We start from the raw sequence: 19373 nt of genomic DNA on the forward strand, positions 1-19373 counted from the left end.
TCCCTATTTTTCTGTATTTTCTGCTTTTCAACTTTTTCTTTTATATTTATGACTATTTCATTTCCCTTTAGTGGTTTACATGTCACTATCATTTCAGAAATTGTATTTCAAGTGCTGACTCTTTTCATCTTTATACTTCCAGAAACTAATAGGAAATAACACAAATCGAAAATGTTTGTGTTTCAATAACAAAAAAGTAGAACAACTCTTTGAAGATGCCCCTAACTACAAAAAAATGAACGACATTCCTCAGTGTGCATTTTTGCGTTTTTTCATTTTGAACACCAATTATCTTTAAGCTTGTTTCGGTCTCCATGAAAAGATAGTACAGCTTCAAGGAAAGAACGGCACTTGTTTCTGTGCTATTTACTCTGATTTGAGTCCCCAAATATAATTTCACCTTGATTGAGAGCACAAAATGTGCTTGTCAGTTAGCATAAACTATAAAAAATATTTTACATATTTTTAAAAATTGCATCAATCGAACTTTCCGCAACAACAAATAAAACAAAACAATTTATGCAAATTAAATAATATTTTATTGTATTATATTTTCCACACAATACAAATCAACTAAATAATAACTAAATTTTTTAATTAATAAAAATAAAAAATAAAACAAAAAGTGATTGTTTTCAAAAACATGAAGCGTATTCAAACATCAATTAAACAAAAATGTATACCTAATGTACTCGCATCGGTTCACATTGCAGGCAGAGCTGTTTAAAAGTGATATAAACAAAGCTTAACAGAACAACAACAAATAAAATGTTTATGAAAATAGGTTTTAAAAATATTTTACTCGAAAAAAAACACTAAATAAATATCTCGTTTTTTTGTGTATGAAAATATTTTGTAAACTGTTCTGAGTGACTTTTTGCAAAGTGATTATTCTGATAAGCAATTTTTTCGAATTATCAGAAAATTTATGCAAAATTACATAAAAAAAAATTCACAAAAACATAAAAAAAAAAACAAGTAATGAAGCGACAATTTGCAGGTTTCTTTTTAAAATCATTCTTTGAAATTCCACTAAACTTTTCTTTCAAAATAAATTCTGTTTAAAAGAGATTGCGAATATATAATTTTTAAGTGACAGGTGAGAGTATAGCATTTTGTAAAAGTATTTGGCAAGGCGTAATATTTCGATTCGTAAACAGTTTTTTATTATTTCTTACATTTTCAAAACTGCATAGTATTCTCGGTATAACTTTAAATAATTATTTAGCGTTGTTTTAATATTTTTTTTAAATTTTTTTTCGAGCACTCGAAATAAAATAATATTTAGCAATTTTTATCATTTAAACGGTAACGATTGGTTTAGTTAGCAAAAAGTTAAACGTAATTATTTTAACATAAATAAACTTAAATAAAAGCGATTTTTGCTGTTTTTCAACATAAAAATAAACTTACTTTAAGATTGTCAGTTAAAAGTGCCTAACAGAAATCTTGTTTAAAAGTAGATTGAGGTGCAGATATTTCTATTCATTTTTTTACATTTTAAAGCGTACTCCTTGCGAGTGTAGGGACTAACATCTACATTTTTAACTCGGAGCTTACACAGAAAAAAATATATGTATATATAATGTACTTATGTACGTATATAAAGTAAACATGCATACCAACATACATACAATACATTTACTTTGTCATAATAAGATTTAAAAAAAAAAAAATAAAAATTACATTAACAGCTTATACGAGTTTGTTTGCTAATTTACATACTTTCTTGTGATTTAAAACTGAAACAGCTGAAAGCTTGCTGTGCTCAATTGGAAAACAAACTTCGTACTATCATACTAACTTCCAATATGCTTGCTTTAATTATTAAATTACTTTATTTAAAAATACATAGTTAAAATGCGTAATAAATTAAATTCGGCTAATTAAAAGATTAAAAAGTGGCTATTCAGCTCTCCATTACGATAGCACTTTCTCTACGACGCATGATAAATTATTATTTCCTTCCAATTCAACTTATACCGACTTCAGACAGACGCATATACACACATATATCTACATGACTATAACTAAATAAGCAAATTGTGGCTATATGTCCAACGCACGATTGCCATACATTTTTCCTCTACTAATGTCAATACTTCAACTGTTGTACAGCTTTTAATTTAGACTATAAGCTTATTGTTATTGCAAACGGCCAAAGCGCGTTGCCTTTCCCTTTCAAGTGCCAGCTCTTTAAATGACACCCGATACGGTCTTCTCGTAGGGTGTGCCTAGCGTGTCGCGACGACGCGGTAGCGTGCCACTGGCCGTCAAGGGCGCCGACTCGGGGCAACCCAAGCTCGTTAGCAGCTCCACCAGCGCTGTTGTCTCTTCGACACTGTACTGTGGCGCTGGTATGCCACCATTTGTTGCCGGTGCTGATGTTGCGCCACTTGCTGTGGCACTGTTCGTCGCATTGCTTGTTGTTGTGGTGGTGGCTGTGGTGGATGCGGTCGACGAACAGGAACTCGTATTGCTTGCAGTGCTCGAGTTTGTGTTCGTGTTGCTACCGTTTGCCGCGTTTGCGACCGCAGCTGCGGCGGAGGCAGCCTTCAGCGATTTTGCTGTTGCCAATGATTGTGCTGCTCGCGCGTACGCCAAACAGGTGCGTCCCTCATGATCAGTATGCTTAATGTTGGCTCCGTTCTATATACAATAAGAAGGTTAGAAATGTTTTTTTTTTAAATATATTTTTAGTGAAGTACACAAAATTTGACTTACCCAAATAAGCAGCTGCGCTATGGCCAAATTTCCGATGGCACAAGCCAGCAGCAGTGGTGTCCGCACATCACGTGGACTCACGTTAGCATTGGTCACTTCGCTGTTAGCGGTGGCGAGTATCAACACAATAGACTTAATGTCCGATCTGAATTTGAGAGTAAACGGAAGATGTTACACAAAATGCATATATTGGTGAATGTTTCAAGTGATTTGATTGTGATGTTATGTTATACCATGTTCCGACCAACAATTTAAAGTGATTATATCACAGCCAATTTATTCGCTTATTTKGACTGTCCTTGCTGCCGTTGGAGATTTCAAAAACAGCAGTTTTTGACATTAAATAATTTATATCTTTTAATACTTGTAAAAGCATATTTTGTTATTAAAGGGATTTGGTTTAAATATTTTTAACGGAAATAATGCAGTTGGTATTGTTTTTTTTTTTTTGTTTTTTTTTTGATTTGGGAAGACTTTTGCCAGTTGAATTCTGATGCATTGCTTTTAATTCATCTGTTTGTTTACATTTTTTCTATTTGAAATGTTTGAAATGTCTAAATCAGTTGTGATGATCTGATGCCGCTATATCAGAGCCGCATGAGGAGACTTTGAATAGCTTAGCTTCAAATCTCGTGGTTGCCGATATTAACAATTGTAATTTCTGTATGGCGAAATATTGCTGAATCTAGTGATAAGCTACTCAACAGCCTAAATCTCGGGATCAAGTGTCGGTCGGAACATGGTTTACGTACTGTTGGTTCAACTAATAAAAATGTCTCTTTCACTCACCTGATCACCGCTTCTATTAATTGCTGTCCCGGCGTTGTATTTGTATTAGCATTGAATTGTGCTAAAAATTCTTTGGATTCATATTTGCTCCTTATCCACGCTTCCTTCTCCTCACGTGTGGAATTGGGCCTAGGTTTGGTGCGTTGCCGCGTATTCGYCTCCCACACCGAATTCGCCAAACTATTGCCTATGGCCAGCATTACACTGAGATGACCGGCTCTGTAGAATTAAAATGTTTGTTTTAATAAACAGTTATATTCCATTGACAAGATCTTTAAAAAGTCTATACTTACGGCCAATCATCTAAGCCCAGCGAACGCACTTTGGAAATATGTGAACCCAAATTGCGATGAATGCCCGAACACTCGATACACATGAGTACACCCAGATTTAGGCTAGCCCATTCCGGATCTGCGAAATTTTGAATTTGCATTAATRTTATTCATTTSTAAAAAATTTAAATGCCAGCAATTTCTGGTATATTTCACTTACTCGGCGCATCGCAGTCCACGCAAAAGCCATTGCCCGGTACACGCGTGCGTATCGCCACCATTGAGGCCAGCTCACTTGTGGTTGCCGGTTTGGTTTTCGTGCTCTCGATACCCTGAAGGCTTTTGAAGATCTCCTGCTCAATAGCAGCCACCCATTCGTCACGATCCTCAGAGCTCGCAGCTTCAAAGTGCCACTGCTTGGAGTCGAGCGAWACGATGAAAAACTCATAAATGTCCGAATCGTCCACTTCATTTGATTTGACGCTGCTGCTCTTCATACGGCGATGGCGTTTCTTGACATTTGGTGTTTGAGATTCTAATTTGTTTGCCGCATTGACAGCGAGCAATTCGCGTTGCTGCTGCTGCAGCTGTTGTTGGCTATCACTGCCGGCAATAAACGTCTGTGAGTTGGAGTTGGACATGGCTATGCCCTCATCACCACTGGTTTGTTGCGAAGAATTCGATTTCACCGGTTCGCGCAGCGTGTCGAAAGCAGTGAGCAGCACCTTTTCGGTCACCTTTTTTTCCTTGTTATCCTTGACAATCGACAGACAGCCGATGCCTTCGCTCAAACCGTTTTGACTGTGACCGCGTCCATTCGAGTGCATTGACGTTGTGAGCGCGCTGTTGGTGATGATTGATTTCGAACCGCGCGGTTTTTGTCCCGGCACCTTTACAGTTACGTACTGTAACGGTATTTCCTTACCATGCACATCGTCCATGTAATCGTGCAACGATGGATGATATGTGAGTCGCCCGTCATTACAGAGCGTCACATATTTCTTCTTCCATTCCTTGTTCAACGATTTGCTGGAGCGTTTGTAGAGGTAACCCTGTTTGATTGGTATGGATCGTCCGCTACCCAATTCGCCATTTTTCAAATCCTTCTCGCCCTTCTTCGAGGAGGAGGGAATGAAGAGATTTGAACGCCGTCGACTTTTGCGACTTGTTGTAGGCGTAGATGTGGGTGTCGGCAGATCCTTACCACCGCCGCTGCCGCCGCCGCCACCACTGCCATTATCCCTATTCTCGCGCAGYGGCACCAAACTCAACGGTGGCAAACTTTCAGCTGTTTGGTGACTCGATTGCTGCTGCTGTTGTTGTTGTTGTTGTTGCGGCTGCTGCTGTTGGTGATGTGTGGGTGTGAATTTGGTGATGTTATTGTTTTCGTTTGTGAGCATGGTTAGTTCACGATCACGCTGCTGCTGCTCTTTTTGCTGTTGCCACGCCTTCTGACTGGGCGGCAAGCTCTGTTGCTGCTCGGTGTGCATGAARTCGGCGCTCATGCGCATCGGTATGTGATGTGACGATGTGGACAGCGCGTGATGGCGGTGAGGCAGCGTTAAATTACTGGTGGATACGGCGCCCTGCACCGACGAAGTGGATGCAGAGAAGCCATTTGCATTCGCGCCGCCATGATTGTTGGAGTTGTGGTGATAGGAGGCGATGCCGAGGCGTGTGCCTTGCGGCGTTGTGGGTCGGGAGTTGACGGTTGGGGGTAGGGGAATGCGCTGCTGGAGGATCTTCTGACAAGCTATGAAGGAAAGGGAAATTTATYAGAAATTATGTGGGTTAGTATGAGTGAAAAAAAYKTAATTATTTGWAGCCAACTTGGTAAMGTTGGTGRATAGCATACAATACTTAAAATACAAGAAATTTRTAAAGCAACATACCGTCCTGAAACACTCTTTCAACATTGAGACCATATGTGGCGCACGTTTCGTAGTACGAGCAACGCTTTAGGTCGTTTGCCAGTTTTCTCGCGCGAGAGTCATCAATCACACGTGGGTTGCGCTCACTAATTGCATCTATGGAATATACGAAAAGCAATAAAAATGAAATTTAAAAAATAAAACTCTTCAAATACAATTTAACAAAACGCGGCGGTCGAGTCAAGTATGTGTGAGTGCACTTGTGCATACAAAGCCGATCAAAACACTCACCTTGTGTGCCAACTAAAATCATTGGCAAATCCTGACCATTGCGAAAATGCGCCATTTTATTGTAGTAATTGTAAATTGTGTTGAAACTGCTCTCGTTCTCGAGACTAAAGACGAAAATCACAGCGTCAACCCAAGCGGCAAACTGCAAGAACACAGAAAAAGGGTTGAATGTAGTAAATTGGGCAATGAGCAGTTAAAAGAAATTGCATCACAATGCAGCACTATATAATAAGTTAACTTATGAATAAATATAATGTAAAATAAATATGTATATGAAGCATAAAAACGTCTGGTAATTTGTATGAGGCAATAAATAACTGCTAAAGTATAGAAGAATAGAGGAATATTTAAATCCAAAATCCAACAAAATGCAGGGGAAAATCATACATCTTAGTGCACACTTAGCGCCAGAATTTGCTAAAGCATGCGTTGCCAAATCACAACAACTGTAAGCCCTTGACTTTGCTATGCCTAAGTAAAGGTTAAGTAACCAAGGTACCAGCCAGCGACATTTGTTGGCAAACAAAAAACTCACTTACAAGCTAAATGTAAGCACAAACAATACAAATAAATAATATTTATGTAACGTTATATGTATGTAGAAAAGCATAGAAGTGTTGACGGYGGCATTGCGGTGCTTGAAAACACAAAAGCTTCGAGTGGAGTAGGCGCATAAGCGCTATAGAAGTTGAAGTTCGAAAAGAAGAAAGGCATATTTCTTACGTGTGCGACTGGACAGCGCAGTAGAATTTGTTGTAGTTTTAATTGTATGTACTTGTGGGCACACATACACAGATGCTTGGAGCCCAACGAACAAAGCTCATAAAGCACTTGGCGCGCTTTACATGCATGCTTAATGAAGTGGGAGTCAACGAGGTGTAGCATAGTTTTGGGGGAGGGCAAGTAGCACCTGCACGTGTGTATGTATTGCAGAAAACTGTATTCATATGAGAGAAATTGAGAACGCAGCACTTTTTAAATTAGAATTTTTTGGTTTAAAGTTTACTTAAAATAAATCATAATTTTACTTTTTGATTTTTTTTTACTTTACTTTAATAAATGAATAAATGTACCAAAGTGTGATGTAGTTTGAAGACTGTCCGCAAGCAAGCTGGAACATAGGATAATGAACTTTCAAATGTTCGCTAAAATATCGCATTTGCTGCTACAAATACCTACATATACATACATATATAAAGTGAAGTCAGCGTATACATATCTATATGTATATCGTCAGCTAAAATGTAAAATAACGTAAGGTCACTTTTTACAAGATTTACAGGCGAAGGTATAATAGAAACCAGTAATATTGAAAATAAATTGAGTTTTGGTTATAAAGTGGTTATATATCGGTTATAAATTAGTTATAATATTGGTTATAAACTGGTTATAATATTGGTTATATCTGAGAGCGGCAACTGAATTTTTATTTCTTATATGTAATATGATGTAGTGAACCATAACCACTAAAAAACTCAATTACCATTCTCGATGTTACGTTGTTTTGCATTTTAAGTGACGATATACATATGTATACTAACATCAAGTAAAGAAAAATTCAACTTGGAGTTATGTGTATATTTGGACTAGAGTGTGTTGCTCTGCATATTTGCATTTGTCTGACTATGCTACGCTGCATGCAGCGCATTCAAGTGGCAAATAACTGGCTGCAACAGCTTTGTTGCACGTCAAGCAGAGGCCGTGCATATACATATGTGCCTATTGCTGCCGCTGTTGTCGTAGATGAAGGCTACAGTGTTATGCTGTTGCTACTGCAAATATGAATATATATATATATATATGTATGTATAATAATTGCTGTTGCAGAAGCTGTTTGTGGCAGTTGGGTGAATGCTACTGCACAGTGCGCAGGATTACAAAACATTAGCAGCCCCAAAGTGCAACTCTCGTCGAAGGTGTGCGTGAAGGTGGCAATCAGCCTGCAACCTGTGTACTTCCGCTTGTTGAGAGGGTGTTTTTTGTAGAGTTTTATGCCACAAGCGGAGTAATACACACGGCACGCGCTCAGAGAACAAGCTACTGCAACAAATTACATACATATATATATAGAAAATATATGCATAGCTGTGTGCGTATGCGGGCTGGTGTGGGTTGGAGAGCGTATTTGGTCAACAGACACAGCGGCTGCTTCTCAACAAATACGCTGCAAACGGCTTAAATAATAAAAGTATCTTACCCTTTTTTCAGTTAAGGTGTTGAAATTRTCAAAAAATCGTTTTTTAACACTTCTTTTTACAATTTAAACCATTTGGCGCCTTAAAGTATGCCTTTCACGTAGCAGCGTTTATAATACACAAACAACASAAACCAACTTCTAACACAATTTTCTAGGCAAAGCTCGCTTTCGCAACCGTCTTTCTTGCCAGCTAACACAACACTAACTCGCCGAGCAGCCAGTGAACCAGGAAGGCAGGCAAACAGTCAGCCGGCAACAGTATATACTCCAGGATTCATATTTGAAGCACACCAACACACCAACACACACACMCGAACGCTCACACATACAGTGTCAAAGCTTGAGCTTCGGTCTCTGTCTCAGTTGCTGTTGATGTTTCCATTGCTGTTGTTTTTATTGTTATTGTGTGCATTTGTAGGCAAATAAAATAGGAAAAAGCGCTGTCACGGCAAAGTATCGACTAACCGGGTGACGAGGAGGAGAGAGAGGGTGTGCGCTGCTCTGCCGTTATGGTCGGGGAAAATCCATTTTTTGTTTGTGCCAAAACACCAGACGTCGGCGACGCTGACGGCAACAAATATGAATGGTTATGTTGGCGACGGCGGCAAAACGCACAAGTATGGCAAGTGGGGTGGGGGTGTTGTTGTTGGTGGTGGTGGCACAAACTCGCACATTTTGTTGGGGTGGTGGTGGTGCTGTTGATCATGGGCCTCTGTGGATGGTAATGATGTCCTCGAGCGACGCGCTGGCGACACAGCAAATGACTGATGACTACATACCTCGCTTATACACACATATACATGCACGCATATGTATCTGTGTGTAGTTTTGATTCGGTATACGGTATTCTATATGTCATGCATAAATTGTTGGCACGAAATATTTAATTGTATTGCTTTTATTTTCGCTGTTCAAATGGTTACATCGCCGAAGCGGAAGCGTGCACGACACAAATTCTGTCGGCGGAAGGCCCACAACGTGCTGCAGCTACAGCGGGTGGGTGGCTTAGGTGGTGGCTGTGTTTGTGTTCATGCAACAACAGCATATGAAGCAGTAATAGGAAAAGTGAATTTGTTGAGCTGCTTACAGCACAGTGTTTTAAAGCGTAACTTTTTTTGCCCTCGGCGCTTGATAAACGCCGTACGTCAGTGTAAGCGCACGGTGTTGTGATTTTTGAACTCTCTCAATTCAATTCCAACCCATGCAATGGGTGAAATATGGCAAATATATTCATGAATTTTTGTTTCAATTTGCCAATACACGGTGAAAACTTCGTGTAAAGACTCAAAAGATCTGTTATATAAAGGTTTGAAGTTTGTTTTTAACATAGTTAGAAAGTTCCGACTTWAGTCGAATATGCAGCGTTTTATTCGATAACTTACTGTCATTTCGAAGGCAAGTTCATAATGCCAMTGTCATAGTAACCCTTGTATCTATTGGTAAAAAACTGGAACATTCGATTCTCACAAGTTTCTCTTGAGGCGCACTTTTTACCAGCAAAATCATTCGCCTTAGACTGGGAGAGGTAGTAATAACTTGGTAAGAGGTCCGGAATATACAGTGTATGCATAAACACCTCCCAGCAAAGCTCCAGCAGCTTTCAGCGAGCCGCCGTTGAGATGTGTGATCTAACATTGTCCTGATAGAACACCATTTCTCTCCTATTGACCAAATCTGGCCACTTCTGTCATATTGCTCTCTTCAGACGATCCAATTGCTGACAGTACATGTTCCAATTAAGAGTTTAGCCATAAAGTATATTATTATAATATTCCCCTGCAATCTCAAACTGATCTATCTTGGCTCCAGGCGACTAATAACGATGTTCTCCTACTAGCCAATTTTAGATGGTTCAATTGATGACAGTAAAGGTCCGAATTAAGAGTATGGTCATACAGCTTATATTTCATGATTCCCTGCCAATTTTACGAAAAATATAGCCAAACCAAGAAGTCTTTCTTGGCCTGGCCACAGTTTAAGCCGGCTCATCCCGATTCCAGCACTACCTTTTGCTGCTGACGTTGTCSCAAGTGACTCAATTTTCATCAGTATCCGCTTCAGAAATGGTTCGGTTTGGTTGCGACTCCGCAGCGACTTACAAATGAAAATTCAGTGCATGAGTATTTTTGCCTTAACTCGTGTGACACTCATGTGCCCAGCTCTTTTTTGCAACCAGTGTTATTTAAAAGGTGGAGAAGGACCTGGCTTCGCTTGGAATCACCAATTGGCGCCACACACTAAAAAGGAGAAACGACTGGTGCGCTATTGCAAAAATAACAGAACTTAAAGGAAACACAGTTTACCAAMCCTTACGTGCCTATCAAGGATCTAAGCGCACGTGGTTTGAACTGTAATAAATATAATAGGAATAGTGCAGCGGTAGCAAATTATACAATATGTACTAATTAGTTCCTTAACTGCACGGCTAAATTACTAATTATAAACCTGGCTWTTGGATTATGCAAGACGTTGGACTTATCACTGATTGACTTGACTAAGTAAATGTGAGAAAGCACGTGCACTTTTAACGAATGTATATGCACTAAAGATTCACAGATAAAACTAAAAAATAAACAGGTTGGCAACACTACAAAAAAAGATAAATTAGATTATTCCATAGCCTGTTTGCATCCTTTGTGGCACTACCAGCTCAAAACAGTCACTTCTGCACTGTATACTCATATATCAAAGATGGCGCTAGCAATTTTCTATTGCTGTACATAGTTGTTGCTTTCTTTGGCGTAGATTTCATGCATGCGATTTGATGGAGTGTCCATTTGAAAGGCGCAATGCAGAAAATGTCAAATGGTTGCCACTGCCAGTCTTTTACTTGCCAGCGACAACCTTGAATGCAGCCTTGAATGGCGCTTGAGGAGACTTTTTAAGTGAGTGAGACTGCATTGGCGTCAGAACCCCACCTTTCATGAACGTAGTTGGGAGCAGCAGACTTGTATTGCACGCTGCTGGTACCATTATTTGCYTGCCACTGCCACCGCGGCTGCTGTTGTTGTTGATATGAGACATTCTTTTCCAATTTGTCGAACTGCGCGTGCCGAGCTGCAGGCGCTTATGACGGTTTCACAACGCCGGTGCTAGAGCTTTCACAAATCACTGCGACACTGCAGTTTTTCTTRSTAACGCRTGCGATATAAATAGTAGACGCGAGGCGTTAGTGACATTTGCCAGAGTATGGCAACACAAAAAGCAAAACAATAACAATAAAGAGCGGTGTGACTGTCTTGCAGGYGTTTGCTGTTATCAGCGGCAGACGAGAAGTGCAACTGACATGAAGGCAGCCATATCTTTACTTCAGCTGCTGGCTGCGGGGTGTGCATGCTACGGATTCATTATGTTTCCCTTTGTATGCAAGCTTACGGGTGCCGCGAAGACGTGTGTCGGCGTGAAAGCGCTTCCTTGTTAGGTACAGATTTGTTAGCGACGTTGAACGGCGGCATTGGCACGTGCACTTGAGACGCATATCACTTCAATCGGAGTCGTCAGCTCGGTGCTCTAATGATCGTTATGCCGTCATTATTGCAGCAAGTATGAATTTTAAGCACAACTCAGCCTTGTGTGCATTGCTTTCGTATCTATRTCTAYATGTATGTGTCATGTGAGTTTCTTGTATTCAATCATGAGCATAAACACTCTGCGACAATACAATTGTCGTATGGCGATTTCACCCGCCGTTTCCTGCATCCTTCCTGTCGATCACACAAAACTAACACTTTACTTGTGGGGTGCGCGTTGAATTTTCATTGCCCGCTGCATTGTTGAAGGTGTAGCAATTGCYATGAAATTAAATGGCCACAAGCAGCGCTRTTGCTCTGTGCAGCACTTGCAMGCATAGAYAGGGTCCATGGGTGGGTGGTGGCTTGTCTTCGAAGCATTGAACTAGCGCGTTTGCCTTCCGCTKCATTTGGTTCGGAGCCTTTGTGGTTKATTTTTCCTCGCATGCAAAGCTTWTTGTTGCGTGCYRAAGTGGTTGCATGCAGCATTTTCACACATTTATTTATGCTTTTGATGGAGTTACGTATTCATGCATTTTTAATGCAAACCAAAWTGTGATTTATATGCGAATTATGTACTCTAAGACGAACAGTAGGAAGCAAAGTACAAAGGCATATAAAATTAATTAATTTTTACACACGCTTACAGACACAAACATACAGTGTACCAAAGCAGCTGTTTTTGACTTTGAGCGCTCTTTTCTCATAAACTATTGGGTAGTCGAAAAAGTTTAAGAGGACATCTAATCAAACTTAAATTTTTTTTTTATTTATAATGAACTTTAATGAACCAAATATGTACTAATTTGGTCGAACATTGTTTGCCATTCTTCCGCTAGCTACATTATTCCATCAGTGTAAAACTTTTCTGGTTTTTCGGCGAAAAACTGCACCAAGTACTTTCACACGCTTCTCACGAAGCCAACTTTACTCAATTAATGAAATTCTGTATTGACCGAAACAAATAGTAGTCCGGTGRTGCATGGTCAGAGCTATATGGCGGATGCATCAAAACTTCCAGCCAAGCTCCCCCAGTTTTTGCTAAGWCATCAAAAAGACGAAGACGAAGACCTTTCTGTTGATCAGTTCTGGCCGTTTTTTATTAATCTTTTTTTTTTTGCTGTTTGCTTCAATCTAATCAGTTGTTTGTTGATAGTAAAATGTAGAATCAGTCGTTCTAGTAGGCTGGAGTAGCGCATAGTGAATGATTCCTTTCTAATCCCACCAAATACTCAGCACTCCCTTTCGAAGCGTCAATCCYGACTTTGCGACTATTTGTTGAGCTTCACCACACTTGGACCATGATCATTTCGCACATTATTGTCGTATTTGACTCACTTTTCATCTCCGCTTTAAAAATGGTTCGATTTCCTGTTCTTTCAGCAAAGAATTGCAGATGTTAATTCACTAAATTGAATTTTTCACAGACAATTCATGTGGTACCCAAACAGCGAGCTTSTTTTCGTAGCCTGCCGTTTTTAAATGGTTTAAAATCATTTGATGATGAATGTCAAGTTCCTTAGCGATGTAATGGCTGCTCATGCGAYGTTCCTGGTCAATCTTTTCCATAATTTCATCCAATTTTTCAACGATAGATCAACCAAAGCGAGGTGCATCTTTCACATCGGAAGTTCCAGAGCGGAAGCGAGCGAACCATTGTTGTGCTACACGWGGTTATACAGCATTGTCTCCGTAAACTTCACAAATTTCATTGGTGGCTTGCGTGGTCATTCTTCCCTTTCTTATACAAAAATTTCAAAATATATCAAATTTCTTCATTATTTTTACAAAAAATTAGAACAGCTGTAACTTTTTTTCAACTTCCCCGAATTTATTTTTGTTGTTTTGTTATTGAAATGTTGCTCAAAAATCTCACCTTTCTAGCACTATATGGTATTACACAATGTGATTGGTAGCACTGGATATATACGACTGCAACGACATCTATTGACAAAATACGAAAAGACTTTTCGACTACCCAATATATCCATCATTAAGCGTATTAATTAAAAAAATAATTGCTTTTCCCAACTGATTAATTTTTCATTATCTTTACATTAATAAAAAGCATTGGCAATGCAATATATTTTTATTGCATTCATAAACATTCGTTAATAGAATGTTTTTACAAAGTAAATACTCAATATGCACCCAACACTTAATGCAGCCTGTCATGAATATTCCATTTCATATTCACTTTGCATATAAAAAAGGGAATTTAACGCGTGAATTGATATTTCAAATGAAATGAAATTATAAAAATATGCACAAGCCAGCGGCATTAAAGGCTTAACGATAACAGCAGTCGATAACACGTGGTTGGAGAAAAAAACAGCATGAAAAAAGTTTCACTACCCAGAGCAAAGCAAACAAAAAAGCAAAAAAACGAATGCGAGTGTAGAGCAAAYAGCAAACGAGGCCAGAGTAGGAAAAATAACGGCGCGTGGCTRGCTCAGACCAAAAAGTATGAGGAATATGAAAGTTCTACGGTAAACATATTAGAAATTGAAAATTGTGAAAAGCGGGATTAAAACTATAATCCCAACAACTAGCGCGGTATACAAGCGAAAATTACAAAAATATCATAACGGTATGTACATACATGTATGCAGCTTTAAGCCGGGGGGTTGAACGGAAAAATCGCGCGCGCAATTTTTACTTKTGTTTAATTCGCCTTTTACCATTTATCGCTACGAGGTTTGCAAATATTGACATATTGAAAAATTGCACAAACAAAAGAGTTGTTGACTACGAACACAGAAAAAAAAAAAACGCTGCGCCGAAAAAATGCAAGCACAACTGCGTTTGTAGTATTTTTCGAAAGGCTTATAGTCTATAGAATAGTATAGAATAGGGTCACCAAGAGCGAATGTGGAAGCGACATGCTGCCTGCGTGCCGATCCCCACTCGCACGTCACTTTCGATTGCCAAATATTCGCGCCTCCAGCGCGGAATTAGAGGAGAAATTCGCAAATCTCCTGCTGGMAGCACAGTCACTGATTGGGCAATTTTTTTCGCAGAATGCAAGAGGCTTTAGCATTTATTTAAATAACAGATAACAAATAACAAAACAGTGCATTCTTCTAAAGCATTAAGGGTTGAAAACGCTGGTGCCCAACTTTAAAACCGCACTCCTTGCAACATATGTAAGTATTTCATGGCAGCACAATTGCTTTACATACATATGTCTGAATGAGGTACTCATATCGTTCATGAGCCAACAGTCAAGCCACTGCCCGAGCGCCTAAAATGCCGCAATTGATTTACCATCGATCCGGTTGTGCGGCGGACCCGCCGGCATGCGGTCGCCATGTAAATGCATTTACTTGTCACACGCACATACATATGCAGGTACTCACTTGTCATGTGAAGCGTGTYATATGGCCAGCCACAGCCACAGCATAACSGTTGGCCGACCATTGTGCATGCYAGGCATTTGCAGACTAGCAAAAAAACGCGCCCACCCCAGCAATCRCACTCGGCCAACGGYACTTTTTAATGAATACTTAACCCAGACCGTCTYATTTGCTGCGGTTTGTCAGCTTTAAGCCGATTGTTTGTCGTGTTTGGCTGYGTTTAGTGGTGCTGTGACAGTTGGCCCTTTGTAGTGCACAGTTCACACTTTGACACTTTGCAAATAAGCAGCCGAACGAGGCACACAAGCGTCAATATGTGGGAATTCATGGGTTTCACTCTTTTCTGCTTGGAATTTAGTGACAAAACGACCAAAAGGGTTCGGCTAAATGCGTCAAAGTGCTGTTTAAATTTCCTAATATTTGCGCTTTAAGTTCGAAATCGATTTGTATGTTCGTGTCTCAAAGCTGCTTCGGTATTTACTAAGTGTCCTGGTATTTATTAGTCCAGTTTACATTTTGCTTTACATATTTATACTATATATAATATATATTAACAAATTCTTGGGTYATGACACCGCTTGTCACTGTCATGTATTCTTTTTTTGTGGTAACCTTATTCTAGCGGCTTACATTAAAGCTCTTTCTAAGTTCTCCGCTTATGTGCATACCTAAGAATTCTAAATACCACTACACATACGGTAAAATAAAGACAGACAGCTAGCACCGACCTGTCATGTGCGCCGCGTCAAGAGACAATGAGAGAAATGGTGAGGGAGGTGTACACAATGCGTGCAAACTCCGGTTGTGGTTATTTACAGGCATGTAACTGATGAAAGCTTATTTTGTAGGCACCCTTAGGTAGTGCGTTGGTKTGTATTTATATCTATTTGTGTTTACTTCAAGAACTTTAATCGGATTTGTATTTACTGTAGTATAGTGAGACATTTATACAAATGAAAGTAAAAGAAGTTGCGCTTTTTTCTATTTCCTGACGAGTCAAGTGGATATAGCTTTGTTATTACAGTTTGCAGCTTTGAAGTAAATATATGTGTGTATGTAAACGAAGACATATTGATAGAATGAAACGTTGTATGTTATTTATTGAAAATCTCACATTTCGATGAAAATGTCAAGCATAAAGCTATACTAGCAAAAAATATTTGGAAGATCATAAATTCTCTATATGAAAAACTCTTAAATATATGTATAATATAAAACTATTTTCCTTAAAATKTATGTCAAATCTATATCTTTTAATTACACCTGGTACAATTTCGGTRAAACATAAAAAAAGCGTTGYTTGGTTTTAACTTCATTAAAGTAAAAAGCTGCCCTATTGCTAAAAAAATATTTACGCAACGCATGGAAGCTTTTATAGTTATAAAAGGAATACTTATTCTTCATTGACCATATTATTGTAATTGAAACTCGTCCCCTCAAAAAAATGTAGAAAATTTATCTGAATGGATTGAGATAATTTCACATTTTTCGTAATAAGTTGATGGCCAGGCAAGTGAGAGTGCTTTGCTCATGGCAAGAGTAAAATAATTAAAGAGATTAATATATTGTCTTCCTAGAATCGCTTATATACAATATTTATACATTTAGMATTTCTTATACATTTTCCAATAAACATTCATTAAAACTATTCAAATTTCCCGACGCACACTAACCTAAATCCAGTCAAGCAAAATAATGCAAAAAGTCAATAAACTTTTTATGCTTGCTATAGAAATCTCTCTAAGTATAACCCAATAGTAGTCATAGAAAATAAAAGCAATAAGCGAGAAACGAACCCGATGTAAGCCTTCGCTGTGAAATCTGAAATATAGCCATAAGCACATATTCTACTCTCATTCTTCGTTTAGGAATCTTACTGACAATGAAGACWCTACGAAATAAGGCTTCTGCTTTACACTCGCATTATTGTGATGACAAACAGTTTTATTGTTTTTCTCATACTCATACGAACAATGCGAAAAAAATCCGCTTGAATTCCAAAGACAAAAGCGCACCCTCTGCCTTTTGAGATTGTGAGGCTGTAAGTCTGCAAGTTTGAGTGGAATCTATGTATCGTAAATAACAAAAAGGACAACAATTGACCTAAATACGGATCATTTGCAATTGAAAACACTTTGTAAGTTTGACTTTACACCCCCAAAGTGCCCACACTCTACGTGTTTTCACTTCCGCGAAAGCAATCTCGCAATGACTTGGGATGATAAATGATTAAAAGTGCAAAACAGTGGGTGCAGAAATGCTATGAGACAGATAATGCATATAGAAAGGCATGTATCCTTTATTGTTGCAATGCTTTGTATTGCTAAGAAAACTGTGACTTTAAATCATTTTGTTCCAGATTAAAACTTTATTTAAAATGTTGTAAATAACTGTGCTTTAACACATATTCCTTACAAAGTTTGTAGTACTTTTGCAGACTATTGTCGTAATAACTTCCCTTTGACTCCACAAAAATATAATAGTCAATGGGTTTTTAAAGTTAACAATAAGCAGGAGTCTTGTGTAGAAAATAACGAAGGCACGAGCAAACCCTTTGGCACTTTTACCTCACCGAGTCGCACTCAGCCAAGCAAAACGTGGTGGCAGAAGTAGTAGCATTGTGTAACGGCACTACAAAGTAAATGRAGAAAAAAGCTGTGCTTGTTGGAGGGGAAACTGTTGTTGCGTGAGTGTGTGGGTGGGTGTAAGGGTTTCCGTATGCGAATGTGCGCAGCAGAGCAGCCAAACTTAATGAGGTATATGGATTGTGAATAAAAATGAGTGCAACTGAGAAAGTTTTAAAACAAATATATATGCTATTGTTAGCAGTTTGAGGAAGTAATGAAGCACTAAGTTTAAATAAATAATATTTTTCTAAATAAATAGTTTAAGCAACAGTTTTATCAGGAGAAAATGTCCCATATGACAATTAATTTCTAGACATTACGCTCAACACCATGAGCTGGTCTGGGAACAGCAATAGAAATAGTTGAACAAAAGCACAAACCAGGTGGAAGCTTTTGGTGATGGTTAATTCGACTTGACTTCAAGCTTTTGATTAAAAACAAAAAACACTTTTTGAAATTGAAAAAAAAAATTATGAAAATTAAAAAATTTAAAATTGTTTTCATGATTCGATAGTTTACACATTAAAAAATATCGCGCTAAAAAGTTTTTAAAAATTATTACTAAGTAGACACCTGATGAAGACACTGATTTGCTGCAGAATGCCATTTCAACAGATTTCTCAAAAAAATTAAGTCATAACTAATTTTGCTGCCAAAAACACACCCATTAGTTGCGTTGCTTACACAATTTTGTAGAGTACATCATGTTAATAGTCGTAATTGATAAAAATATATACCGTATATGCCTGTATAAAGCAGAAATACGTCAACAATTACGTAGTTTATGACGTAAAAGTTTTATTATCGATTTAACTACAATTTGCACGACAATCAACGCAAAATTACTTGGAAGGCCAAGCCTAAATGTATGCTAGGTTATAAGTGAATAAAATCAATGCGAAAACAAAGCACGCATTGAGGCACCTAAGCTATTAATTGATGATAAGTAAAATCATTTAATAGCTGACGTAAATTGGTAAACAAAGCGACAGTCCTTTAAAGATCCTTATTTTTGGAAATACAAAAAGAAAGAAATCGTAAGGAATCATTTCTGGTGAATATGGAGGGTGGTGCGTAGTTACGGTATTATTTTTGAATTCACGAGTAAGCAACGAAGTGTGAGCTTTTAATAAACGAAAATCGTCAAGACAGACAAAGTAAGCACTGAATACAACTGAAAATTTTAATTCAGAAGCACGTAAGTCAACATAATAAGAAACAATTGACGACTCACGAAATTTTAATTATTTCCTAAAACACAGCTGTGTCTACGCCAGTGAAAAAGAAGAAAAACAATTCGTTTAATTAGGCTCTTGAGTAAAAAGAAATTATGGACATTCAAAATACTAATATTTCGAGGCATTTTACACAAGTTGCAATTTAATTTTTTTTATTAATAAACCTTTTATATGCATGCTTACCTGCATTTCTGGTGGTCCGCCTTCATCTCTTATCAGTAATAAATAACTTTGGCCATCTATGAATACTTCCTTCTTAAAGCGACCGCCTTCAGGCGACTCCTCTTGCATATAGGAACCAGTTAAATAACGATGCACTAAAGCTGATTTGCCGGAGTTCAATGAACCAACTATGCCTAGGCGCAAGTCGGGCACTGAACGTGAGATCGTCCATTCTTGACTGTTGACGAAAGAGTCTGTAAAATGCAAAGAAAAAACAAAAATTTTATATACACTACTGATTTTGCAAAACAAAGAATTAAAATTAAAAATATAGAAC

General features: G+C 38.3%; 1 protein-coding gene across 7 annotated transcripts in view; it reads right to left on the reverse strand.

The window, feature by feature from the left end:
* Positions 1 to 564: 564 nt before the first annotated feature.
* Positions 565 to 19373, reverse strand: part of LOC108968122 (centaurin-gamma-1A) — a 262919-nt gene continuing 244110 nt past the window's right edge. For 5 of the 7 annotated variants that reach the window (XM_018931910.1, XM_018931909.1, XM_018931911.1 and 2 more), the window contains 8 exons: positions 19058 to 19290; positions 5948 to 6089; positions 5678 to 5812; positions 4006 to 5538; positions 3807 to 3924; positions 3514 to 3732; positions 2725 to 2869; positions 565 to 2649 (listed from right to left, as the gene is read on the reverse strand). In XM_018931910.1, the coding sequence (XP_018787455.1) occupies positions 2197 to 2649; positions 2725 to 2869; positions 3514 to 3732; positions 3807 to 3924; positions 4006 to 5538; positions 5678 to 5812; positions 5948 to 6089; positions 19058 to 19290 (2978 nt within the window). In that variant the 3' untranslated portion in view covers positions 565 to 2196. Of the gene's footprint in view, positions 2650 to 2724; positions 2870 to 3322; positions 3454 to 3504; positions 3733 to 3806; positions 3925 to 4005; positions 5539 to 5677; positions 5813 to 5947; positions 6090 to 8144; positions 8322 to 19057; positions 19291 to 19373 lie in introns of those variants that run through there. The other 2 variants (XM_018931914.1, XM_018931913.1) reach the window with 2 other exon arrangements.

The sequence above is a fragment of the Bactrocera latifrons genome, unplaced genomic scaffold (assembly GCF_001853355.1).
Source record: "Bactrocera latifrons isolate USDA-ARS-PBARC rearing strain unplaced genomic scaffold, ASM185335v1 scaffold_203, whole genome shotgun sequence".
NCBI classification, from domain to species: Eukaryota; Metazoa; Arthropoda; class Insecta; order Diptera; family Tephritidae; genus Bactrocera; species Bactrocera latifrons.